The sequence below is a fragment of the Triticum aestivum genome, chromosome 2D (genome assembly GCF_018294505.1).
Source record: "Triticum aestivum cultivar Chinese Spring chromosome 2D, IWGSC CS RefSeq v2.1, whole genome shotgun sequence".
Classification (NCBI taxonomy): domain Eukaryota; kingdom Viridiplantae; phylum Streptophyta; class Magnoliopsida; order Poales; family Poaceae; genus Triticum; species Triticum aestivum.
Window position 1 is genome coordinate 560,716,782 of NC_057799.1, and position 27,498 is coordinate 560,744,279.

Below are 27,498 nucleotides of genomic sequence, written 5' to 3' on the forward strand. Positions count from 1 at the left end.
ACGTCCAAGTCGAGCTGGGCTGCCAAGTTCTGGTGAAAGCATTGCAAGGTACCGAGTCCGACTTAGCTGCCGAAGGAATCTTGTTTAGAGAAATCCGTGAGTTTGCCAGGTTGAACTTCAATTGCATTTCTTTCTCTTTTGCCCCGAGGGCTTGTAATGGGTTAGCGCACGAGTTAGTAGCCTTTGGTGCTCGTCGTCCTGTGAGCCGGGAACTATGGTCTGAGGACCTCCGAATGATGTAACTGTTCGTCGGGCCGGCACTATGGCTGGACCTGTGTGAGTCCATGTGTTCCATCTCAAAAAAAAAAGAGCCTGGGCCGCCAGCCCATGCCGGGACGAGTTGAGCGAGCCAGCCGAACGGCGCCCAACGGAGCCGGAAGCTGGCGCCGCGGATTTAGCGAAGCTGCCGATTTTTGGGGGTTTGCGAGAGCAAAAAAACTGGCTGTCACACACCCGTGCCTGTCCTCCACTGCCGTCTGCCGCCGGCCCCCTCCCTCCCCCCTTGCTTCGTCCGTCCTACTCCTGAACCTGTCGCCGCCCAATCCGGCATCGCCTAGCTTCATTCCCCCCCTCCTGCCGCCGGAGCGACCCTCGAAGCGGCCGGCGGATCTCAGGCGCCCTCCTCCCCTCCCCTCCCCTCCCCTCCCCTCCGCTGGGCCGACACGCAGGCCGGGCGCGGCTTCTTCTCCTTGGGTAAGCAAGCCCTAGCTTTGCTCTGCTTTGTTCGGGTCACTGCCGTTACGTTTCTCTCCGGCCTACTTTTCTTCGCCGCGAATCAGTCGAACCCGACCAGATCCCTCTTCCTCGAGGCCTTTCCCCGCCGACCCCGGCCCCCGTTCCTAGGGCCGTCAATCAGGACATCGCTAATCGCAGGATTAGCGGCGCCGCTAGCTTCGCATTCTGATTTGTACGCTAGCTGCTAGTATCAGATTTCACTGTGAATAAGTGTTCTAAGGGTGCACAGAAGCTCAACCTCGTGTAAATTGTATCATATCCAGTCACTCGTATGAACATAGAAAATAGTGAATTACATTCTAAAACTAGTAGGCATGGGTGCGACGTGCCAAGGTTGCCATTGATATTTTTCAACCATATTTCGATTGCTCTTGAAAATACATGGCAGAAATGGCAAACCAAACAGTCACAGTCACATAAATCTACAGCAAATTCTCACCATTGTCTCCCCAACTCATTCTGGAATACATTTATGGTTAACAGATCACACATATATTTTAACCATTCACGTCATCACGTCTGCGTCCACCTGCATCCTGAGGCGTCAAGGCATCCACCATGTATTTTGGTGTCTTGTTACCCTCAAGCCCTAAACTCGTACTGATAGCCGTTTGTTTTCAGGAAATTTGAAACAACTGCTTGTTATTTTTGGCTTCTCCAAGAAGATCAGTTTGTGAATTGTTAATTTCCTCTACTTCTCCGTAGTTCACATGCCCAGCATTTGTAGCTCCAAATCTTCTCATAAATCTGGATGAAATGACTGTTTTCCATTTTGTTTTGCAGTTGAACCATGACCGCGCAGACCAAGAAGAGGAGCCCTGTGGAGAGTGGGGACGCTGCTATCGGCACGGCTCTCGTTGGCTTCGTCTCCAATAATGAGGATTTGGGCCCCATTGTGCGGCATGCTTTCGAGTCCGGAAGGCCTGAGGCTCTCTTCCACAACCTCAGGGGTATCGCCAAGAGGAAGGAGGTTGAGATCGAGGAGCTCTGTAGGCTTCACTATGAGGAATTCATCCTCGCGGTCGATGAGCTGCGTGGGGTGTTGGTCGATGCTGATGAACTCAAGGGCGCGCTGTCGGGTGAGAATCTGCGCTTGCAGGAGGTTGCTAGTGCCCTGCTTCTGAAGCTCGATGAGCTTCTTGAGTTGTATGCGGTGAATAAGAATGTTGGGGAAGCGCTTGCAACATTGAAGATCTGTCTGCAGGTCACCAGCCTGTGTCAGGCATGCAACAGGGACATTGCCCAAGGCAAGTTTCACACTGTGCTGAAGACTTTGGAGCTGATTGAGAAGGACCACCTGCAGAATATTCCTCTGAAGCTTCTTAAAAATGTTGTTCAGAAAAAGATACCGATGATGAAGCTGTACATCGAGAAGGAAGTTTCCGGTGAGTTTAATGAGTGGCTTGTGTATATCAGAAAGTTTGCAATGGAGATTGGACAGGCCTCGATACGCCAGGCCTCTTTGGATCGTCAGAAAGATGAGCGAATGCGTGCCTGGCAGAGGGAAGCAGAAGAATGTAGTCGTGGGGGGTTTGATGAGCATGCTTATGCCTTGGATCTGGAGTACATAGATGAAGAGTCAACACTAGAATTTGATCTTACTCCAGTATACCGAGCATACAACATCCACATATCCCTTGGCCTTGGGGACAAGTTTCGAGAATATTACTACAGTAACAGGCTCATGCAGCTTAACTTGGACATGCAAATTTCTACAACACAACCCTTCCTCGAGTCCCACCAGCACTTCCTTGCTCAGGTAGCTGGATTTTTTATTGTTGAAAACCGTGTTCTTCGAACTGCAGAGGGACTTCTATCTGAGAGCCAGGTTGACACAATGTGGGAAACATCTATTTCTAAGGTCACCTCTTTCCTAGAGGAACAGTTTGCACGCATGGATGCAGCTAACCACCACCTCCTTGTAAAAGATTATGTCTCTCTTCTAGCTGCAACCATGAAGAAGTATGGGTATCAAGTCACATCTTTGCTTGAAGTTCTTGACAAAAACAGGGACAGATATCATGAGCTGCTTGTTTCAGATTGTCGGAAGCAGATACAAGGCGTCTTTGCTAAGGACTCGTATGAAAGGATGGTTATAGATAAGGAAAATGAATACAACATGAATGTCGCAGCATGTCAACTTGAACCCATTCACGCAGTGCCGGATTTGCCATATGTTGCGCCATTTTCCTCATCAGTTCCCAGTGCTTGCCGTATTATCCGTTCCTTCATTGAGGATTTGGTAAGCTACTTGTCATATGGTGTAGTGGTCAACTCCTATGATGTGGTGAAAGGATACCTAGACAAGCTTTTAATTGAGGTACTAAATGACGGTCTTCTGAAGTTGATACATAATGGTAGTTTGGAGATAGCGCAGCTGGTACAGATTGCAGGAAATATTGCCATCCTTGAGCGGTCATGTGACATGTTCCTTTTGCATGCTGCCCAGCTTTGTGGACTTCCTAAACGGCTGCTTGGGAAGCCTCATTCTGGTTTGACTGCTAGAGCTGTGCTCAAGGCCTCCCAAAACGCAGCGTTCAATGGATTAATAACCTCGGCCAATTCCAGAATTGATGAATTCATGCTGCTGCTGACCAGCATCGATTGGACAACAGAGGAAACTCCAGAACATGCAAATGACTACATGAATGAAGTCCTCATCTACCTTGACATGGTGGTATCGACTGCACAGCAGATTCTGCCGAGAGAGGCCCTCTTCAAGGTCATTTCTGGTTCACTCAGCCACATCTCAGACTCCATAATAACAGTTCTTCTCAGCGACAGGGTGAAAAGGCTGAGCATCAATGCGGTTGTAGGTATCGACATTGACCTGAAACAGTTAGAGGAGTTTGCAGAAGACAGATTTCACACCACTGGGTTGTCGGCCCTTAAAAAGGAAACAAATTTTAAAGATTGCCTTGTCGAGATTAGGCAGCTGACTAATCTTCTGCTGAGCAACCACGCTGAGAGCTTCATGAACGCTGTGATCAGGGAGAAGAGTTATGCGTCCTTGGACCACAAGAAGGTAGCCATCATCTGCGACAAGTTTCGGGATGCTCCTGACAGCTTGTTTGGGAGCCTTTCAAGTAGAAACATGGTGCAGAGTGCTCGGAAGAAGTCCTTGGATGTGTTGAAGAGAAGGTTGAAGGATTTTAGCTGAGATTAGCCATGTTGCATCTGAAATAAGCTGGTACCAGTTGAGTAGAACTTAAATTTGCTTCTGTAAAACCTTGTCTGCTCTTGTGATTTTCTTGTCTAGAACATAATTACTGTCCTCTGTTTCATGTGCACATTTAGGCTTTGGCTGCCTGCTTACAGGGTGAGGCCGTGAACTGTAGTTGTATGCTCCAAATTTCCATCTGAACTTAGTTGATACTGTCCTTTCACTAGAAGAAATAGAAGAGGGCAGTTTCTTTCGTACCAGGGCAAGCTATTAAAGGCTTAAGTTGACACAACCACAGGGTTTGGTGTCCGTAAGGAAGCAGTAACTGTGAAGAAAGCTGTCAAATAGACTTGTGCTGGTCATCATTGTCTTGCATTGCTTAAAGAGAAAACCTTGGATTGTTTAGGGAGAGAGACTTGAAGGACGGTGAAGGTTTAGCAGCTTCGCTTTGATGAAAGTTACTTCTTTGACGGTTAGCAAAGCTCTAAATGCCACCCTTAATAAATCTCTTTGGTCAGATAACTTTGGAATTAGAACTTTAGCTATCAGACACCAAATCAATGTTTGAAAAAGAAATCCTATCAGTGTCAGTCATGCAGGCAATGAGGTAGTTTCCTGGTTTTGGATTCAGTTTACTGTAATATTTCTTAGCTTGCTGATCAGCTTTAGGCAATGAGGAGGTATTCTCAGAACTGCAACTTAGTTTTGCTGCTTTTTTTTCTGTCTAAAAGGGGAAAACCCCTCCTGATTTCCCTTTTTAGAAACTGAGAACCTAAAAACAAGAAAAGAAAAAAAAAACAAACACAGGCAACCTGGGTTGATGCGGAGGCCAGGAGCAATAGAATTCTTCCATTTTGTCTAAGGCCATGTTTGGATTGCTGTTTTCTTTCAAATACCCTTGTAAAAAATACAGGTCTCTGTCGGTCGTTTCATTTCCAGCCAGAAATACCTCACAGCCCGTCAAGTTACGCCTGCAAATTAAATACCCACGTATTAAAATACCCCGATGCCAATCGCAGCCTAACAGGAAAAACACCAGCAAATAACGACATCAGGCCTAACAGGGAAATATCAAGACATGCCAATGAAAAATGAAATCTAGAATGGTCTGCTTGGTGAGTTTTTAGCATGTGGCCTGTTTGAATTGGTTTACGTGAGTTTTTGGCTAATTAACTAGGTGACTCTCTTTTGCTTAATTAATCAATGAGACAAATCTTTTTTCCGTTTCCGAAGGAAAAAAAATCTAGATATGAAGTAATTACTGGATCACCAGTTGCAAAAACCACAACTAAGATTTTTATGTCTCCTAAAGGCACTTCGTTGGGTTATGGAAAGCACAGATGCCATATCCGTTCGTCTGGAAACTTGCGTCTTCCTGAACAAGTTTATTTGCTACTTTGTTACAAACATACTATGTTAGATGCTCTATCCTTTTGATGTAATATCAGCTATAGGTTTCCCTACCAATTGTGGCAATCATAATTCTCTTCTTTGGTCTTTGCATTGGAAGTTAAGTTCAACAAAAGGAAATGTGAAGGAAACTTTGGCCGGCTGGTCCGGCCCAGCATCGGCGGCGTCCCTCGACGTCGTTACCCTCCGTGGAGGCGAAGCCGAGGTCCCTCCTATCCACATCCAAACCCCTCCCGGACGAAAGTCCAAAATTCAGTCTGGATTGGGCGGCGGCGGCGCCTTGCGCGTCGTAACCTGCATGGAGGCGCCGTCTTGGGAGGCTTAGATGGTCGGGCGAGAGATGATGTGGGTGGTGGGCACCGCGTAGCTCCAGAAGTGGCGACGGGGGAAACTCTAGCTCTAGGTATACTGGATCGGACGATGATGGCACCTTCGATGCCGTTGTCCCTCCTGGGGGCATCGTTTTGGAGCACGCGCTGGCTGGAGGGGGCAAGAGGAGGAGCGGTGTTACATCAACCGCGAGGCCGACGGCGGATCCTGGCGGCATGGCGCCGCGGAGGTTCGGCGATGGACGCGTTTGGAGATGGACTTGCGCAGGAGGAGGAAGCTGTCTGGCGTCATGGTGGCGTTGATGGCAGAGAGGCCTGGCAAGGTCGGTGCAACAGTTTTGCTCTGAGGATGGACCGAGGGATGATGGAGGTGACGGCCCTTGCAGCGTGCGGTGCTCACTGGGAGTGTGCCTGACCGGTGTGGGACCCAATCCAGGTAGTGGCTTGTGTCGGATTTCGGGTTCCGGCAAAACCCTTGAGGTTCGAACACTGGGGTGCGCGCGAAGATTTCCCCTACCTAATCACGCCCTCGCTCTCACCGCGATCTCTCAGACTGAACTCGACGAACTCGTAACACAAGGGACACAAGATTTATACTGGTTCGGGCCACCGTTGTGGTGTAATATCCTACTCCAGTGTGGTGTGGTGGATTGCCTCTTGGGCTGAGGACGAACAGTACAAGGGGGAAGAACAGCCTCCCGAGGAGAGGTGTTCTTGTGCTTGGTGGGTGTGAGGATTGCTCAAGATCCGTCCGACCTGCTTCCTACTGTGGTGGCTAGTCCCATTTATAGGGGCCCTGGTCCTCTTCCCAAATATTGAGCTGGAAGGGAGCCAACAACGGCCAATTTGAAGGGGGACAGCTAGTACAAGCTATCCTGACAAAAGTGGTCTTCGCCTGCTAAAGGCTCTGGCGGTGACGCCGTCTTGGGCTCCACGGTGACCTCCGTCTTGCCGTCCAGCTGGTCTTGGTCTCGTGATACGTCTCCAACGTATCTATAATTTATGAAGTATTCATGCTATTATATTATCCATCTTAGATGTTTTATATGCATTTATATACTATTTTATATGATTTTTGGGACTAACCTATTACCCTAGAGTCCAGTGCCAGTTTCTGTTTTCTCCTTGTTTTTGAATTTTGCAGAAAAGGAATACCAAACGGAGTCCAATTGACGTGCCAATTTTTGATGATTTTTTATGGACCAAAAGAAGACCACGGAGCATCGGAGTTGGGCCAGAAGAGTCCCGGGCTGCCCACGAGGGTGGGGGGCGCGCCCACCCCCTGGGCGCGTGGGCCTGCCTCGTGGACAGCTCGGGCACCTCCTTGACGTGAGACCGACGCCAAAAATTCCTATAAATACAGAAACCTCAGAAAATTAACCTAGATCGGGAGTTCCGCCGCCAGAAGCCTTTGTAGCCACGAGAAATCAATCTAGGCCCACTCCGGCACCCTGCCGGAGGGGGCCATCATCACCGGTGGCCATGGAGGAGAATCCCGGAGAGGCCATCATCGCCATGAAGGCCAAGGATCAGAGGGAGAACCTTTCCCCATCTAGGGGGGAGGCCATGGAGGAGGAAGCACAAGGGGGAGAACCTCTCCTCCTCTCTCTTGGTGGCACCGGAGTGCCATTGAGAGGGGAATCATCGACGCGGTGATCGTCTTCATCAACATCACCATCATCATCACCATCCTCATTTATTTTACGCGGTCCACTCTCCCGCACCCCGCTATAATCCCTACTTGAACATGGTGCTTTATGCCACATATTATGATCCAATGATGTGTTGCCATCCTATGAAGTTTTGAGTAGATATCTTTTGTCTTTGGGTTGATTGATGATCTAGATTGGTATGAGTTGTATGTTTTACTTTGATGCTGTCCTATGGTGCCCTCTGTGTCGCGCAAGCGTGAGGGGTTCCCGCTGTAGGGTGTTGCAATACGTTCATGATTCGCTTATAGTGGGTTGCTTGAGTGACAGAAGCATAAACCCGAGTAAGGGGGTTGTTGCGTATGGGATAAAGGGGACTTGATATGTTAATGCTATGGTTGGGTTTTACCTTAATGATCTTTAGTAGTTGCGGATGCTTGCTAGAGTTCCAATCATAAGTGCATATGATCCAAGTAGAGAAAGTATGCTAGCTTATGCCTCTCCCTCATATGAAATTGCAATGACGACTACCGGTCTTGTTAACAATTGCCTAGGACAATTCCGCACACCGATCCACCATTATTCCACACTCGCTATTTATAATATTTAATAATATATTCTAGTTTTATGATAACATCACCTACTTTTATGTTTTAGCTCTCCGATACCATGCAAAATTATCCTCTTCATACCCACAACGTAGTTTTATTTCTCGTTTCTAGTTGGAAGCAAACGTTCGGTGCACGTAGAGTCGTATCAGTGGCAGATAGGGCTCGAGAGAATATTGATCTTACCTTTAGCTCCTTGTGGGTTCGACACTCCATACTTATCACTTCCACCTTTGGAAATTTCTACAATGATTCCCTGCACTTGGGGATTATCATCTCGTTGCACCGATATGGAAACCTTTGCCTGATGCCTCGGGACTCCTCAACTGCGCTTGCCCCTTTAGCACCAAAGAGGAAACGAGGACACTGCGCGCGCTGGCGCCCGCCTGGTCTTGGTCGTCATGGCTTGCGTCATTGGAACCTCGCGAGGTTTGCCTTGCCTTGATCTCTCTGCCCCTCACGAGCCAGCCTGGTGAGGCCGCTCCCGAGGAGGTCTTGTGTCGTCCGCCTCGCGAGGCTTGGCCCCTCGCGAGGGTCTTGGGTGTTTGTTGGTGAAGACGGGTCGTACTGGGCCGCGAGTAGAGCCACGCCATGGGCCGCAGGCAGGCAAGTCTGGGGACCCCCGTTCCCAGAACACCAACAATAGCCCCCGGGCCCAAGGCGCGCTCGGACTTGGCTTCGAGGCGAAGCCAAAGGGCAAGTGCGGAGCGCCACGGGCCCCAACAGCCTGCGGCCTTGGTCGACGCGTGGCGGCTGATTGGACGTGGGCGTCTCCGCTTCCCCACGCTGCCTCGGCAACTGCCCGTCTGACAAAAGGCTGGCGCGGGCTACGGTTGCCTTCATTGCTTTATTCCGTCTTGCTCTAGATCCCCTTTTTCGCCCTTCGCTTCTGAAATCTCCAGATCTGCTCCCATCCCCTTCCGAATCAGCGACCAATGGCGCCCCGGAAGGTCAAGGTTTCTTCGTCGCCCGCCTGGTACGAGCCGGCTCTGGATGCGCCCAATGTCTCAGAGAAGAACCTCGCCGTCACGCACCTACTGACGGCGGGAGAGAGCAACGAGAGGGGGAAGACCGAGCTCCGGGCTGGCTCTGCCGTGCCGGAGCCTGCGGGGAGCACCTTCTTCCCCTTTCATAAGCAGCGTCGTCGCGGGGCTGGTTCCCCCCTTCTCCGACTTCTTCTATGAGGTCCTTTGCCATTACGGGCTGCAGGCGCTGCATCTTCATCCCAACTCCGTTCTCCTTCTGTCGATCTTCGCCTTCTACTGCGAAGCGTATGTCGGCGTGATGCCGTCCGTGGCTCTGCTGCGCCACTTCTTCTTCCTCCGCATCAATGATGGCCGCACCTTCGGGTGCGCCAATTTCATCGCGGCCGGCAAGGCCAACGCGATGTCGAAGGCTGGGAAGAAGGCAGACAGCTTCAGGAGCAAGTGGGCCATGATGGACACCAAGTGCGTCCACCCACGCTTGGTGCTGCCAACGGAGATGCCCTAGTCTGACGCGGGGTGGTCTCGTGCGAAGCTCACTGACGACCGGGCGACGTCGGTGCTGGAGAAGATGAACGCCGACCTGAAGCCGGGCAACGCGAAGGCGGCGAAGCTGACGGGAGCCACGCTCCTGAGGGAGTTCCTGATGCTGCGGGTGGCCCCGCTTCAGGCGCGTACGCGCCCCTTATGGAGGCTTGGGGGCGAAGAAGATAAGCTTCGCTTGAGCCCGGAAGCCTTGCCTGACGAAGAGCTGGTTGCGGCTCTCCGCCTCTTGGTCGGGGACGACCAGGAATACCCGCCGAGTGCCTTCATTCCCTTGTTCCGCCGCAAGTACGGAGCGCAGGTCATGGCTGCCAGGCCGACCTTCGATGGGCGCGGGCTGGTGCCGCCAGCGCCTCCTGCGGTCCCGGCTGCGACGGTGCCAGTGGAGGTGTCTTCTAACGACTCCCGCAAGGAGGAGGAAGACGAGGAAGACGAGGAGAACCACTCGGAGGCGACCCCCGAGGGGATGGGGGAGACCTCCCACTTGTGCAAGGCTGACCTCCTCCGCACCATCCCTGACGACGACGGGGCCGATGGCCTCCAGAGGAGGGAAACGCCCGTGATCCCGATGAGGGGCGGGTCGGTGTTGGTGTCCCGAGATGACGCTCCTGCTCTGACGTCACCTGGGGCTGCTTCTGGCCCGTCTGCTGCTCCTCCCTCTGCCCCTGGAGCTCGTGCGCCCGCACCCCAGGCTGGGAGGCTCTCGGGCTTCAAGCTTAGCAAGAGGAGGGTGGACTACACCGCGGTGGACCAGTAAGTGCTCTTGCCCTGTTTCATTCTTGCTTCTGGTGCTTGGCCTTGACGCTTCTCCGCCGTGCGATCAGGCCGACACCTGCGGCGAAGAAGAGGAAGGAGGAGGCGGTGGTGCTGCTCGGGACCAATCCGCCCACTCCGGCTGCATCTTCCTCTGTGGAGAAGGGCAGCGTTGGCGCTCATGTCTCTCCGGCTCGGTCGCCGTCACAAGGCCTGGGGAAGGATCCTCGGGAGGAGTCAGCCCCCGTGGCCCCGCTGGCTCCGGAGTCACCTGTGTCCGGCTCGGCTGTTGAGGTCTCCAAGGCTCAGGAGCCCCCAGTCTCCCAGGCTGTGGTGACGATACCTTCTCCTCCTCCTCCCGCTGCACCACTGATTCCAGGACCTTCCGCCTCTCCTGACGTCTTGGAGCGCGCCCTTTTGGAGATGGCCCAGCTGCGAGAAGATCTCCGGGACGCCGACTCCCACCTGGTAGTCGGGCGCCTGGAGCTGGTCTCTGGCTGGCTTCATTCTGACGTGTCTGTTCGAGCGACGCTAAACCAGGCCGCGGCGATCTCTGAGAAGGAGAAGAGGCCGCCGCCCAAGCCACAGCTGCTCGTGAAGTGGCGCTGAAGGATGCCGAAGCCGTCCAGGATCGCTGCCGGGGGCTGGAGGCCGAGCTGAAGACCCTGCATGACAAGCGTGCGGAAGAAGCTCGTGGCCGCGAGGCAGAGGAGGAGAAGATGAAGGCCCGGGAATACGCCATCAAGGGTCACGACGCTGAGGTGGAGTAGTCAACGAAGGCGCAGGCCGCGGAGCGCGGCCGGCTGGAGGAGCTGGAGCGGAAGGTGAAGGCGGAGAAGGCCGAACTTGACGCCAAGGCGAAGGTTCTGGTCGAGGACCGCGCAGCCTTCGCGCTCCTCGAGGAGAGGTCTCGCGTAGCGTTGAAGGCACTCTATGAGAAGGGCTTGGAGAAGCCGCTGACCACTGACGAGGACGGCCCCGCCCAGCTGCTTCCCTACTTGGTCGAGGCGCTTGAGGAAGTCGTGAGCGGCATCGGCCCCATGGCAGAGGAAGAGCTCGCGTCCTTTCTTCAGCTGCACTGACGCGTGTCTTCAGCCACCTCCATCTTCGCGATCCTGCCACCCGCCTTGACGAGCTGCTAGAGCCTGTGGACGACGACCACTGCGCAGCCGCTGCCACAGCAGTGAAGGGTCAGGTGGAGGCCCTGTTGAAGGAGTTCCGCGCCTTCGCTCCCGCGCCTTCGACCGGCGGTGCCACTGATCCTGCAGCTCCGGCCGGTAGCATGGGTGAAGGCGATGCCACTGAGGAAGGAGCGCCTCTCGTGGGCGCCGGCGATGTCCAGGGATGACTTGCTTGCGACTCCTTTCCTATTTAGACTCCTGCAACATGCACCATGCCTCATGGAGGCGTTTAAACTTGCGTTTGGTATTGTGAGAACAATATGTCTTGTAATATTTGCTTTGAGATTTTGCTACCGAGTGGGCCCAGAGATATGGAGCTATGGAGAACCTACGAGCTATGGAGAAGCGATGGTGGGCCCGAATTCCGACGAATGGCTCGAGGCCATGAAACCCGAGAGAGGATCCATGTATAAAAGCAAAGTGTAGACTTTGGAAGAAATACTTGATGGTCGTAAGGCTGTTGGGTGCAGATGGATTTTAAAAGGAAGACAGACAATGATGGTAAGTGTCACCATTAAGAAAGCTCGGCTTGTCGTTAAGATGTTTTCCGACAAGTTCAAGGAGTTGACTACGATGAGACTTTCTCACTCGTAGCGATGCTAAGAGTCTGTTGGAATTGTATTAGCAGTCTTGCAGATAGGATGTCAAAACATTGTTTCCTCGATGATTTTCTTGAGGAAAGGTTGTATGTGATACAACCAGAAGGTTTTTGTCAATCCTGAAAGATGCTAACAAGTGTGCAAAGCTCCAGCAATCCTTCTAAGGACTGGAGTAAGCATCTCGGAGTTGGAATGTACGCTTTGATGAGATGATCAAAGATTTTGGGTTTATACAAAGTTTATGAGAAACTTGTATTTCCAAAGAAGTGAGTGGGAGCACTATAGAATTTTTGATGAGTATATGTTGTTAACATATTGTTGATCAGAAATGATGTAGAATTTCTGGAAAGCATACAGGGTTATTTGAAAGGTGTTTTTCAATGGAAAACCTGGATTAAGCTACTTGCACATTGAGCATCAAGATCTATAAGGATAGATCAAAAACGCTTAATAGTACTTTCAAATGAATACATACCGTGACAAGTTTTTGAAGGAGTTCAAAATAGATCAGCAAAGAAGGAGTTCTTGGCTGTGTTACAAGGTGTGAGTATTGAGTAAGACTCAAGATCTGACCACAGCAGAAGAGAGAGAAAGGACGAAGGTCGTCCCCTATGCTTTAGACGTAGGCTCTACAGTATGCTATGCTGTGTACCGCACATGAAGTGTGCCTTGCCATGAGTTGGTCAAGGGGTACAATAGTGATCCGGGAATGGATCACATGACAGCGGTCGAACTTATCCTTAGTATCTAGTGGACTAAGGAATTGTCTCGATTATGGAGGTGAAAAGGAGTTCGTCGTAAAGGGTTACGTCGATGCAAACTTTGACACTAATCTGGATGACTCTGAGTAGTAAACCGGATTCGTATAGTAGAGCAATAATAAATTGGTTATTATTATATTTCCTTGTTCATGATAATCGTTTATTATCCATGCTAAAATTGTATTGATAGGAAACTCAGATACATGTGTGGATACATAGACAACACCATGTCCCTAGTAAGCCTCTAGTTGACTAGCTCGTTGATCAATAGATGGTTACGGTTTCCTGACCATGGACATTGGATGTCGTTGATAACGGGATCACATCATTAGGAGAATGATGTGATGGACAAGACCCAATCCTAAGCCTAGCACAAGATCGTGTAGTTCGTTTGCTAAGAGCTTTTCTAATATCAAGTATCATTTCCTTAGACCATGAGATTGTGCAACTCCCGGATACCGTAGGAATGCTTTGGGTGTACCAAACGTCACAACGTAACTGGGTGGCTATAAAGGTGCACTACAGGTATCTCCGAAAGTGTCTGTTGGGTTGGCACGAATCGAGACTGGGATTTGTCACTCCGTGTAAACGGAGAGGTATCTCTGGGCCCACTCGGTAGGACAATGTGACCAAGGAGTTGATCACGGGATGATGTGTTACGGAACGAGTAAAGAGACTTGCTGGTAACGAGATGGAACAAGGTATCGGGATACCGACGATCGAATCTCGGGCAAGTAACATACCGATAGACAAAGGGAATTGAATACGGGATTGATTGAATCCCCGACATCGTGGTTCATCCGATGAGATCATCGTGGAACATGTGGGAGCCAACATGGGTATCCAGATCCCGCTGTTGGTTATTGGCCGGAGAACGTCTCGGTCATGTCTGCATGGTTCCCGAACCCGTAGGGTCTACACACTTAAGGTTCGATGACGCTAGGGTTATAGGGAATAGGTATACGTGGTTACCGAATGTTGTTCGGAGTCCTGGATGAGATCCCGGACGTCACGAGGAGTTCCAAAATGGTTCGGAGGTAAATATTTATATATGGGAAGTCCTGTTTTGGTCACCGGAAAAGTTTCGGGTGCTATCGGTAACGTACCGGGACCACCGGGAGGGTCCCGGGGGTCCACCAGGTGGGGCCACCAGCCCCAGAGGCCTACGTGGGCCAATAGTGGGAAGGGACCAGCCCCTAGGTGGGCTGGGGCGCCTCCCACCAAGGCCCAAGGTGCCCTCAAGAGGAGAGGGGGCAAACCCTAGGAGCAGATGGGCCCTAAGGCCCACCCTAGGTGCGCCCCCTTTCTCCCCCTTGGCCGCCACCCAGATGGGATCTGGGGGCTGCCGCCACCCCTGGGGAGGGAACCCTAGGTGGGGGCGCAGCCCCTCCTCTTCCCCTATATATACTTGAGGTATGGGGGCTGCCCAACATATGATTTGCTCTCCCTCTTGGCGCAGCCCTACCTTCCTCCCTCCTCGTCTCTCGCAGTGCTTGGCGAAGCCCTGCTGGAGTGCCACGCTCCTCCATCACCACCATGCCGTTGTGCTGCTGCTGGACGGAGTCTTCCCCAACCTCTCCCTCTCTCCTTGCTGGATCAAGGCGTAGGAGACGTCACCAGGCTGCACGTGTGTTGAACGCGGAGGCGCCGTGGTTCGGCGCTTAGATCGGAATCAACCGCAATCTGAATTGCTACGAGTACGACTCCTTCATCCGCGTTCTTGCAACGCTTCCGCATCGCGATCCACAAGGGTATGTAGATGCACTCCCCTTCCCCTCATTGCTAGATTACTCCATAGATTGATCTTGGTGATGCGTAGAAAATTTTGAATTTCCGCTACGTTCCCCAACAGTTAAGCCCTGCGCCGCCGTCGATGAGGGTCTTGGTAACTTGTACGTTGCTGATGACGGGTGAGCAAAGCATCGGGAGGGCGCCAGTGGTAGCCGCGCACTTGAGCTGATCTGCCGAACTGAAGGTGATGACGCACTTGGACCACCTAAGCGGGCGTGTGGCCTCGAGCCTGGGGAGGACTGCGTTCACTTCGCGAGCAAACTGCTTGAAGATGCGCTGAGAGGCCAGAGCTTGAGCTCCGCCCAAGATGCAGGCGATAGCACGCGACTCCTGGAAGCCCCCAGCCCCTTTGTCTTGATGGTGGTCATCGTTCCTTCTTGGTGGTGGCGGCAGCGGGGGAAGCCCAGCATTGCCCTGAGGGTGGTCTCCGCGAGGCTGATCTCTCCAGGCGCCCTTGCGAGGCTGATCTTGCCAGCGGTCCTCACGAGGCTGGTCACGCCACTCCTGGCGAGGGCCACGGTCGTCCCAGCGTCCTCCGCCACGTCCTCCTCCTTGGCCGTAGCCCCGGTCGTTGCGCTCGGGGCGTCGACCGAGGCGCCCGTCTCGGATGGCCCTGAGCTCCTGGCAGTCGTTGGTGTTGTGGCTATGGACGTTGTGGAAGGCGCATAATGGTTGGCTGCTCTTGGATGACCCGGGCTGGTCCCGGCCGCGCTTCGTGTCTGGCTCTGCCGCGAGTACGGCCACTCCCTTGCGCTTCACGTCCTTGGCCTTGGCCTTCTTCTCCTGGGGGTCAGCAAATGGGAGCTCGAGGAGGGAAAGGCGCCCTTCCTCAGCTCTTGCGCACTTGGTCGCCAAGTTGAACAACTCCAGGGTCGTGCACGGCTCCTCGTGGATGGCGAGCTCCTCCTTCATCTTGACGTCGCGGACACCATCGGAAAACGCGGAGATGATGGCCTCGTCCGTCACCTTGGGGATCTTGAGGCGAACGTTGTTGAAGCGTTGGATGTACTTCTGGAGGGTCTCTCCTGGCTGCTGCTTGATGCGGCGCAGGTCACCCGCGGCCGGAGGGCGGTCGCGGGTACCCTGGAAGTTGGCGACGAAGCGGTCGCGCATCTCGTCCCAGGAGGAGATCGAGCCTGGAGGCAGGTTCAAGAACCATGAGCGGGCACCATCCTTAAGCGCCATGGGGAACCAGTTCGCCATGACTTTTTCATCGCCGTTGGCTGCCTCGATGCTCAGCTCGTAGAGCTGCAGGAACTCCGCGGGGTCGGGGGTGCCGTCGTAGCAAGGAGGCAGGTCTGGCTTGAACTTGCCCTGCCATGCGACGCTACGCAGCTCGGGGGTGAAGGCGCGGCAGCCCGCGGTGGCCACTGGGACCCTTTGCTGACGTGGAGCATGCCCTTGATGTCCCGCAGGCGGCGCGCGGTCTTGCCGTGGTGGTGTGGGGAGCACGGGAACGTTCTCTCGCGGCCGAGGGATTTCTTGGCAGCTTCTTTCTTCTCGTGCGGGCGCCGGACGCGACGGGTCGTGCCGGGGGGGCGCGCGCCTTGGCGCCAAGACGCCGTCTTGGGGCAGAGGTGGCGGAGGCGCTCCATGAGCCACGTCGCCCGCAGCTGGCGGAGGGTGAGGCAGCGAAAGGGACGACAAGGGAGAGCCCCCAGCGGCGCTGACGAGCTCGACGATGCGGTCGAGCCAGTCCTCGTAGAGGTCGTCGACGGGGCGGTAGCGCAGGAGCTCGCGTGCCATGAGCATCGCGGCCTGTGCGTTCGTGGGAGCGCAACGAGCGTGAGACGACGAGCCGGCCGGAGTCAGCGACGGGGTGGCGGTGCGGCCGTCCCCGAGGGATGCAGCGAGGATGCTTGCTGCTCATTCCCCGCCGGGCCGGTGGCGGCGTTGACGGCAGGCGACGGAGAACGACGGGGAGACCCGCCGACAGGAGCTGTCTGAGCGACGCGGGTGGCGAGGGTGGCCGTGCGCTCAGCGCGGGCTCGACGGGCGTCCGACATGGAGACGATGAAGCGATGGGACGCGGATCGGCGGAAGGGAACTCCGGCGCACCCCTACCTTGCGTGCCAAATGTCGGATTTCGGGTTCCGGCAAAACCCTTGAGGTTTGAACACTGGGGTGCGCGCGAAGATTTCCCCCTACCTAATCACGCCCTCGCTCTCACCGCGATCTCTCAGGCTGAACTCGACGAACTCGTAACACAAGGGACACAAGATTTATACTGGTTCGAGCCACTGTTGTGGTGTAATACCCTACTCCAGTGTGGTGTGGTGGATTGCCTCTTGGGCTGAGGACGAACAGTACAAGGGGGAAGAACAGCCTCCCGAGAAGAGGTGTTCTTGTGCTTGGTGGGTGTGAGGATTGCTCAAGATCCGTCCGACCTGCTTCCTACTGTGGTGGCTAGTCCTATTTATAGGGGCCCTGGTCCTCTTCCCAAATATTGAGCGGGAAGGGAGCCAACAACGACCAATTTGAAGGGGGGCAGCTAGTACAAGCTATCCTGACAAAAGTGGTCTTCGCCTGCTAAAGGCTCTGGCGGTGACGCCATCTTGGGCTCCACGGTGACCTCCGTCTTGCCGTCCTGCTGGTCTTGGTCTCGTTGCACCGATATGGAAACCTTTGCCTGATGCCTCGGGACTCCTCGCCTGTGCTTGCCCCTTTAGCACCAAAGAGGAAACGAGGACACTGCGCGCGCTGGCGCTCGCCTGGTCTTGGTCGTCATGGCTTGCGTCATTGGAACCTCGCGAGGTTCGCCTTGCCTTGTTCTCTCCGCCCCTCACGAGCCAGCCTGGTGAGGCCGCTCCCGAGGAGGTCTTGTGTCGTCCGCCTCGCGAGGCTTGGCCCCTCGCGAGGGTCTTGGGTGTTTGTTGGTGAAGACGAGCCGTACTGGGCCGCGAGTAGAGCCACGCCGTGGGCCGCTGGCAGGCAAGTCTGGGACCCCCGTTCCCAGAACGCCGACAGCTTGGATGGGACACCCGGCTTTAGATGTTAGGCTTTAGTGCGATGGCTGTTTGGTAGGTCCGGACGTTCGGCACGCCTTCATCAAGGGGATAGGAGTAGCAACGGTGTTGCCAAGATGGTGGCTTCAGACTTATTGATGTATCATCTTGTATGGTCTTTGTGAATAATTAATAATATGACTGCATGCATCGTCCGGATGCAGAGGCCGGGGGTAAATCCTCCTTTTCGTAAAAAAAAATAATTGTTTTTTTTAGAAAAGGATCAGATCTGTTATAAAAGTTCACCGGAAGTACAAAGCATCTCAAACATAATAAAAATTACACCGAAACGCTAGTTAATGAATTAAAAACCCATCAAAAGTTAAGAAGAATACACTGAACTTGACTGTTCTTTCCGCTTATGCACGGTACAATGTAGATGGATGATTATGTAGTTTTCGCCACAACTACAATTCCTACCTAACTACACTAACAGAAATACTTGTAGGACTTGGACAAGATTAACAGAAACGGAGGGAGTACATTTGTGGTGGTCAGTAATAACTCATTACAATAATTAGTGTGAATTAGGACGCCATTGTGTATTAAGCATCTACTGCACACCAAATAGTCAAGATCCCAGTCCCATTATTGCCACTGATGTTATTGCCTGCTATCATGAATTCCAAAACTCCATGGTCTCATTGTACACCCCAAGGCAGCAAATTGCGCGCTGCGTAGACTAAAAAGGTCTAGCTCAATATGTTTGTAATCTTTACTCTGGACCTTGGGCTCCGTATGGACTGTTTTGAACCAATAAGGTGCTAGCAACTTACTGTAACAATCATATCTCAAGTTGCAGTATACCTTTTTTCCAGAGGACTATAGAATAGACCACTGGGCCAATCTAAATTTTGCTCTGCTTTTTGGTCTCTCCAACAACTTTATAGTTTACTAATAAAGCACCAAGTCATTGGTTACATGCATCTGTGTTGATTTATGTTTATATTTATGGTAATTGTATAATCACCAGATAGGGTATTTTGCAAAGATAATGTTGGAACTAAAGTTTATTTTTAAATATATAATGGGTCCAAATAAAATTGCCTAGGAACAATCTTAATCAACAACCATAGGCTGTAAATGTGATGTCGTTCAGAAAAGTAATTTAGTAGTATAAGCTGAATTCCTAACACTACTACAACTCACGCCAACCATGACACAGAGCATGCAAGCCACACACTGCCACAACTACAATGCCTACCTAACTACACTAACAGAAATACTTGTAGGACTTGGACAAGATTACCTAACATTCTCTTCCCAATCTTGAGTCTTTGTCTTTCATGCTCCTCCGATTTGGAATGTCAAAGTTCCTTTGAAATTAAAGTGTTTATATGGTTTGTACATAAACAAGTAATCTTAACAAAGGACAATTTGGCAAAGCATAACTGGACAGGACCTACTAGGTGTAGTTTCTGTGATCGGGATGAAACTATCAAACACCTTTTTCTTGATTGCCCGTTGGCCAAAGTTCTATGGCGGACGGTCCACATTGCATTTAATATTACTCCTCCGAGTTCTGTCAGCACGTTATTTGGAACGTGGCTTAACGGGATAGAGTCCGAAACAGCGAGACATATTCGTGTAGGAGTATGTGCTTTATTGTGGGCAGTCTGGAACTGCAGAAATGATTTGGTTTTTAACAGAACAACAAATATTCATTTTTTGCAGGTTATCTTCCGAGCCACTGCGTTGATCCGTATGTGGTCGCTACTCACTCCGACGGAGGCAAGGGAGCGTTTGGTTACTGGATCTATCCGCTGGGAGATGGTAGCATGAGATATCTTCAACCGGTTTGGATGACGGTCATGTAATAGGATAGGCAATTAGTTTACCTATCTTTTTTTTGCCAGCCGGTTGTGGCTTTTTTTGGCTAGTTTGTTATTGGCCCTTTGGCTCTTTGTGAGCTTTCCTTTACTTTCATTTGAGACTTTAAGACCTTGTTGAACCTATTTGCTTATTTCTTAAGTTGACCGTATGCATCGTTCTGATGCAGAGGCCGGGGAGCCCCCCCTTTTGGGAAAAAAAAGAAAAAAAAACTAAGTATGACCACGCCTGGAAAGCGAAAACATGCATTGCACCTCTTGCTCTGTTATATTGTGCCATTGCTATTGCTTGGCCACCGCCTTACACTCACTTCACACCAAAATGTTCTCGTACTTGCTTGCAATAGGTTCATTGTCTATGGGTCGCACACCTCATCGCTTTATGATGGTTTCCCCTACCACCACTCTCCTCAAGCATCCCACGAATACACACTAGCCGTAACGAGGACTTTCCATGAGGACATGGACATAACTCATGGAACACCATGCACACCGCTTCAACTCCGACGAATTCCCATAGAGACGAGCACTTGGACACAACCACACCTCACAATACACCCCGACTGAACATGCGAACGCGTTCGCATGAGTCCTTGATTCATCTAACTCCGCATGATGATGATCTTAACGAGAATCAGTTTCTAGATATCCTTGAGTTAGTTAGACATAACGAAACACAATTTTAGTTTGTCATGTTGCTAGACAAGTTTAAGGAAAACTAGATCCAAATAACCCCTTAGGGAAAGAAAAAGGATAATCATATCAATCTTTTGCTGGCGATCTACCATTTCATCTTACTTATGCAACCATCATGTCTAGGGCCAGGGGAATGAAAGAACTTCAAAAAATAGCTTCTTTAAGGTGTAGTACATTTTCTCCATGAGTGGGTATACGATACTACCATGGTGGAACTCCAAACCCGTTGGTTATATTTTTTTGCGAAAAAAATCCGATGAATTGATTCTCCTGATTAAACTCTTTTGAGCCTTGGCCCCGGCCTGAGTCTGGTAGTCACTATCCAGTTAACTTTATTGGTATTGAATCTTAACATGTTGTTTCAACCATTAGGAGTAATATATGAATTTTAAGAAATAATTTAATAAGAGTAGGTAATAAGAGCAGTTGAATTTTCATGTAGCAGTTGAATTTGTTGTTAAGGTCAATGCTTACCAGCAATGGGGTGGGTCGGGGTGAGTGTAGTCGATTTCATAGTGTAGTGGTGTTAGCCAGGACATGGAGGGAGTAGTAACAGTCCTCCGATTCATGGGTGTGCATTTAAGCTTTAGCTGCTTATAGGGTGAGAGTGAGACTGCAAACTGTAGCTGTATGCGTGTAATTTTCCGTCTGAACGTTTTATTTTGAAAAGGGGAGCGGCCCGGCCTCTGCTTTCCGTCTGAAGTTTGTTGACAGCATCATTTCACCTGAAGAAATAGAGGAGGGCGTTTTCTCTTGTACCAATGCAAGCCATTAAAATTGACACAAGCAAAAAAGAGAGCTGTCAACCACAACCACAAGGTTTGGTGTCCGTACCGTAGGGGAGCAGTAAGATTGAAGAAAGCTGTCAAACAGACCGGTGCTGGCCATCATCGTCTCCCGTTGCTTAAAGAGAGAACCTTGGATTGTTTAGGGAGAGAGACTTGAGGGACAGTGAAGGTTTAGCAGCTTGGCTTTGATGAAAGCCACTTCTTTGACAGTTCGCAAAGCTCTGAATGCCACCCTTAATAAGTCTCTTTGGTCAGTCGGATCACTTTGGAATTGGAGCAGGCTTTAGCTTTCATTCAGACACCAAATCAGTTGTAAAACATATTTGAAAACCGCATCACCTTGTCATTCCAGGGCCCTGGGGAAGTAGAATGGGATATGGTTTCCATTCTTTTTTGGGAACTATCAGTAGAAGATTGTGTTGGTGGGCTGCACTACACCGGTGCAAATTATCATGTTCATGTTTCCTGCTCATCATCTATTTTACACAATCATACGTATATCCGGTGGACGCATTCTCCTCGCCCTGTGACGTGTGCGGAACAGGAGAGAGGAAAGGGACGGCAGCAGGGAAGGGGCAGGGCAAAGAAAAAGAGAAGGAAAGAGGAGCTGCGGCACCAAAAAACAAAAGCTTGATGAGAAGATGCCAACAACCACCAGTCCAGTCCAGTCCACCATCACTTTGCTTTGCAGACAATCTCTCTTCTCTTCTCTTTCTCCAGTCCCTCCCCGAAAGATCCCCATCATCAGCCAGCGCCATCATCTGATTCCGATCTCTCCCCCCCATTCCCCGTCACATTTCCCACTTCCCAACCTCGAGAAAGAAAGCGCCATGGATCGAGCGCCTACGCAGATGCTCCTACGCCTCCTCCCCCCACCCAGTCACAATGATTTGGCCCAGAGAGACTCGGAGATCCTCTGCTAGTACCTGAGCGCCCAGCCGTCTCGGAGTGAGTGAGTGAGGTGGTTGCCAACACATCTGTCCCCGTCCCTTCCTCCCCCTTTTCTCCCCTGCCGTTGCGGGGGCTGCCAAGATTTGGTGCTGGGAGGAGGAGGGGGGAGGCAATGGCGTCCTCGCCGCCGGCAATCATCGGGACGGAGCCCACCTGGGTGCCCTACGAGCCGACCAGGGACTGCTCGCAGGGGCTGTGCAGCCTCTACTGCCCCCAGTGGTGCTACTTCATCTTCCCCCCGCCGCCGCCCTTCGACCTCGCCGGCCCCGGCCCCGACGACTCATCCGGCCACGTCTTCTCCCCGCTCGTCATCGCCATCATCGGCGTGCTCGCCACCGCCTTCCTCCTCGTCAGCTACTACACCTTCATCTCCAAGTACTGCGGCACCTTCGGCTCCCTCAGGAGGAGGCTCTTTGGCTCCGGCTCCGGCTCCCGCGGCGGTGGGGGCGGCGGTCCTGGGAGCGGCCACGGGCAGTCCAGGAGCCAGGAGTCGTGGAACGTGTCGCCGGCGAGCGGGCTGGACGAGGCCCTCATCAACAAGATCACGGTGTGCAAGTACAGGCGCGGCGACGGGCCCGTCCTCCACACCACCGACTGCTCGGTCTGCCTCGGCGAGTTCCACGACGGGGAGAGCCTCCGGCTGCTGCCGAAATGCAGCCACGCGTTCCACCAGCAGTGCATCGACACCTGGCTCAAGTCGCACTCCAATTGCCCCCTCTGCCGCTCCAACATCTCCTTCGTCGCCGTCGAGGTGGCGCCGCCGGAGCCGGAGGGCCGTGCTCCAGGTCCAGGCGAGACCGACCGGAGCACCCATCAGGTGGTTGTTGAGATGGATGAATTGGAGAGTATGTGTGAGGAGCAGCGGGATGCGGTGAGCAGTGGCGGCGTCAGAGCTGGCCGTGATGATCAGGAGACGGAGCGCAGCCGAGAGGGAGCAGAGGAGGAGGAGGAGGAGGAGGCAATCGGCACGGCTGAGATCAGAGAAGAAGGCGCTCCACCACCGAAGGCGGGGTCCAACCTGCACCGTGACAGCCGCATGTCCATCGCCGACGTGCTGCAGTCCACCATGGAGGACGAGCTGATCGCAGCCAGGGAGAGCGGGCTCCTCGCCGGCGGCGCCGGCACGTCGCGGCGGTGCCGCGGGGAGAACAGCGGCAACGGACGGGGCCGCAACCGGCGCGCGTTGCAGGACGACTCCGTGCCGCCGATGAAGAGGCTGCCGCCCGGCGGCAGGTCGTGCTTCAGCAGCAAGAGTGGCCGGGCAGTCGTCGTCGATTCAGACAATCCAGTGCGAGGTGGCCAGTCGTGACGATCCTGGGCAAGCTTCCGTCCCGTTTCTGCGCATGATTGGATGCCAGTGAGGACCATATCATCGTACTAATTCAGAGATGTCGTCGTCCTGTGATAATGTCGATATCCCTCGGGTTGCAGCATGCTCTGCTTGGGTAAGATCTCTTCTGATGTTAGTTCAGCCGGCGTTGGATCATTTCGTTTTTTTGCACTTCCAAGTTCCAACTCATGACATAGTTTCGTCTCCTCCACCACAGTCCATTCTTTTCAGTGGACATGTTTTGCTGCGAGTGCAGTAACAGGCTCAAGTTTTTGTGTGTGTTTATGCCTTTGCAATTAGCTGTAAAGCGAGTGTGAAATCCGAATGATCAAATGTTGGTTCAAATGTTAGTACTAGGAGCTCGGAATTGCTCTCTTGCATACTTTTTGAGCTCATATTCAGGGACACAATCTATATTCATTATAGTACTGAAATTCGCGGAGACAGGCCGAGAGATAAGTAATATTTGCAGTGTGTTGTGTCGCTGACGCTTGCTGTGGTCCATCACCATCAAGAATTAGCCTGATCCTAGCAAAGTTGTAGACCGACAGTGCACGTTTTTCTATTCAATTCGGCGGAGACTCGTGATGAGTTGCTTGCGGCACGGCTCTTGGTCAGATCTGGGTTTGAGATAGAAGATGAAGCGGAACCTGATTCCCCGCACCCGCACCCACTTTGCAGCAAAAGGAATGGCGTTTTAATATCGGCCAGCGCCTCCCTTTGTTCCTAAGCTGAATGCGGGTTTACGGACAATAGTGGCGTGGAAGTTTCTGCAGCGGGAATCCCGTCCGTGGTTAGGTTAGGCCTTTGCCCTCCGTGGCACGTGTTTCTGGCGTTCCAGATCTGTGCTTGCGGTTTGGTTCATATGGCAGAGGCAAATAATTTAGAGCAACTCTAGCAAGACCTCGCATTTTGCCGACCCGTAAAATGTGTTTGCAAGTCGCACGGGGACGATTATGCAGGCCGAAAATTGCGGCGGTAGACTAGGAACCGCAAACGGACCCCTAAATTTTTAAAAAGTTGTTTCGCGCGAGAAATTTAAACAACAGTTCGCCGGAGCTCGCTCGCATACATGGTTCTTCTTTGCATAAAAAGTTCATACACGCCACATACATACATAGATGTTAGATATGCTAGACAGGGCCTACGCTACCGCATCACTGCAACAAAATTGAGCTCACCGGAGCTCCTGCGGTAGCTGCCCACCGGCGGCGATCAGTCGGAGTCGGAGGAGTCGGAGCCGAGGTCGACGAAGAGCTTCGCCTGCTCCTCCTTCATCACGTGCAGGTCGGCCTCCTTCGATGCCTGCGCCTGCGATGCCGTGAGGCCCAAATCGAGGAAGAGCCGCTCGTACTCGAGCTCGCGCTGGATGCGCTCTTCCATCTCCTGCAGCTCCCTCGCCGACCGCTCGAGGATGACGCGCTCGAGGAGCTCCTCCTGCCCCGGTGGGAGGTAGTCCTCCGGTCCGATGACGCCTCGGCGTGGCGGCGCATCGGGCACGGCCTTCTCCGGCTCCCTCTTCACCGGAACGAGCCGCGAGCTCGATGCGCCCGCGGATGAGCTTCCCGCGGACCAGTGGCCGGATGAGCTCCCCGCGGACCAGTTGCCGGAGGAGGCGCGGCGGCGACGGGCGCGCTCGAGCTCGAACTCGTCGAGCTCGCGCCGGTCGAATGCCGGCGGCGGCCGGGCACCCTGGTTGAGCCACCGACGCGCCCCCGCTTGCGCGCGACGTCAGATCTGGCGCGGCGGCGGCGCTCCGCCTCATCCCCCGAGTCGGCCATGGTGGTTCAAGGCTCGCCAGCGACGAGAAATCAAGCGGCGCGGTGGGGAATTGGAGGGGAACGCGGCGGCGGGAGGATAGGGTTTCGACCCGCATCTGCCCCGCAAACCCGCAGTTATAGTGGCTCGGGGGTTGCGTTTGCGGGCTGCGGCAAAAAAATTTACGGGCCGGACACCGATGTGGGCTCTGGTCTGGCCAGAAAAATGGGTCGAACCCGTATAATCGCCGGAATTATGCGGGTTTGCGCCGGATGCGGGGTCTGCTAGAGTTGCTCTTAGAGCATCTCTAGCAGACCCCGCAAAATCCCAACCCGCATAAGTCTTTTGCAGTTCGCGAAAAAGGGTATATGCAGGGCGGCGCGGGCGAGGACAGACTCAGACCCCGTATAATCAACCCGTAAAAAAGAATATTCTTCGAATATACCGAACAGACTCAGAGCTAGCTCTTTTTTTAGTCGTCTTCTTCCTCGCGTCAATCCGACGAACATGCGGACGAGGGAAAACAAGAGGCGAGCGCGGCGCGGGCGGTGGCCAGGGCGGCCGGGGCGAGCGTGGCACGCGCGGAGGCCAGGGCTGCCGGGGCGGCGCGAGCCGCGGCGGGATCCAACGGCCGGCGCATCGAGCTAGCTAGCTAGCTCTTCGAATCCATTGAGCTGCTAGCTAGCTAGCTAGCTCCGTTCGAATGCATTGAGCTAGCTAGCTAGCTCCGTTCGAGGGCCGCGGAGCTACGGGCGAGCGCGGCGGCCGGGACGGAGGGCCGGCCGGCTATCGGACGGCCGGTGGGCGAGCGCGGCGGCCGGGATGGAGGGCCGGCCGGCGATCGGACGGCCGGTGGGCGAGCGCGGTGGCCGGGGCGGATGGACGCGGCGGCCGGGTGAGCTTCATGGCGTTGGCGGGAGCAAAGATTCTTCAACCGCCAACGTTGACCGGTATGCAGGACCCTGTTAAAGTTGCCCTCAAAATTATATATATGAGGGTTTCCCGTTCGCGTTTGTAGGGCCCCTTAAAAATTTTAAGGGTCGAACGATTTTGTGGAGTCAGTTCGGGCTCGTTTTTCCGACCGGAACGGCAAAAAACGGTTATTTTGCGGGTTCGACCATTTATACGGGGTCTCTGGGTCTGCTAAGACGCTCTTAGTACTCTATCTGCGAGGTGGTTTCTCTGCTCTCGCGAAGAACAGTAGAGCCGGGAGGTTGCAGATACAGTGTTATAAATGAGCTCACCAATCACCACCCGAAGCTGATATCCCGAGTACCAGGCAGTGCCTGTTGGCAGTTGGCATCACACCCATTCTCTGTTGTCTGTGCATCAATCGATCCCTTATACCAACACCTAGCCAATCCCCAATCAGCCGTAAGATAGTAATTTTTTTACTTCGGCCTCAACTTTCTCCTAAATATACTCCATCGCTCGGCGGCTGAGTAAACACCGCGCCTTTCCTCCACTGCCTTCCCTCTCCACTCCCATGCCAAATCTGCGCCAGCGCCGCCCCTCCCACCCCCGCCGGCACCAGCCCACCGCCGCGGGACACTCCGTAGTCTCCGCCACTGTCCTCTACCACTTGGATTTGTGCCTCCTCGTCCTGTCGCCGGCAAGAACCTGTGGATCAGCAGCTGCTGCCGCCGGCGACGGATTTGGCATTTCCTGTCGCCGGCGACTGCGCCTTGCCATGGATTGGCCTGGAAGCGGACCGCAGAGTCCCGACAACGCCTTCGTGCCGCATGCAGGTACCGACTTTGTCTCTAGCCACTCGAATCTCTCCCGTCGGCGGTTCGCCGGCAAACACACGCCCAGCCGTCGCCCGGGCTCGACGCTGTCCCAGCGGCTCGCCGGCTCGCCGTTGCCGGTCATACAGTGCGACGACCGCACGCGGCAGGTGGTGTGCCGAGTTTCTACCACGCCGCAACACCCCGGATGGGTGTTCTTCAAGTGCACAAATGATGGGGGTATGTGCTTGTTTTGATTCGGCTGTTCATCGGAGTCGGCGCAATTTCGGTAGCTCATTTTTTTGCTCATCTCTGTATGTAGGATGGATGCAAGTTTAGGTATTGGGAAGAAGAATACATCGAACTATACATTTCCCTGTAGGAAATACTACCAAAGGCAAATAACTAGGTGTCGAATCCCACACATATCAATGCATTTCAAAACATACACACAATATGCACGATATGTGTAGATACAACATGACATCACAACATAACTCTACGACTCAATATATTTCTTTAAGAGGCTCCGAGGAGCCATACATAGCATGACATTACAAACATGGGTCTCATGACCCAACATACAAAGACATACAAGCAACAGAAGCATAAACATGTCCGAGTACAGACAACTACGAAAGAGAAAGACTGAGAAGCTTGACTATGTACAAGACCCTCTATAGGAACCAGACCTCTGCGTGAAATTTCCAAGCTAATTGGTCAATGGTGTTCAAGCTCGAGAAGCCGCAGATCAACAATGAAGACATAGAGAAGATATTAGTTCAACTAGTTGGAGCAGTTAGCGAAATTGGATATCTTTTAAAATGTCTAATTGTGGTTCTTGTTTCTTTTTGGTCTTGCTCTTGTAGTGAAGAATTGCTCTACAATTTCGTTTAATGAAATATGGAA

At 52.8% G+C, this 27,498-nt stretch overlaps 2 protein-coding genes across 2 annotated transcripts; both read left to right on the plus strand.

Annotated features, from left to right (window-relative positions):
- Positions 1-454: 454 nt before the first annotated feature.
- LOC123054504 (exocyst complex component SEC15A) lies at positions 455-4,158 on the plus strand. The gene is made up of 2 exons (XM_044478285.1): positions 455-693; positions 1,519-4,158. The coding sequence occupies exon 2, from the start codon at positions 1,526-1,528 to the stop codon at positions 3,893-3,895; it is 2,370 nt and encodes a 789-aa protein (XP_044334220.1). The 5' UTR covers positions 455-693; positions 1,519-1,525; the 3' UTR covers positions 3,896-4,158.
- Positions 4,159-21,446: 17,288 nt separating this feature from the next.
- LOC123054505 (E3 ubiquitin-protein ligase Os04g0590900) lies at positions 21,447-23,486 on the plus strand. Its single transcript, XM_044478286.1, has one exon. It carries the CDS (start codon positions 21,887-21,889, stop codon positions 23,081-23,083), a length of 1,197 nt encoding a protein of 398 aa, XP_044334221.1. The 5' UTR covers positions 21,447-21,886; the 3' UTR covers positions 23,084-23,486.
- Positions 23,487-27,498: the final 4,012 nt, after the last annotated feature.

Excerpts from the sequence above, each read along its gene's own strand:
- LOC123054504 (XM_044478285.1), top strand. The coding sequence starts at position 1,526 with ATGACCGCGCAGACCAAGAAGAGGAGCCCTGTGGAGAGTGGGGACGCT.
- LOC123054505 (XM_044478286.1), top strand. The coding sequence starts at position 21,887 with ATGGCGTCCTCGCCGCCGGCAATCATCGGGACGGAGCCCACCTGGGTG.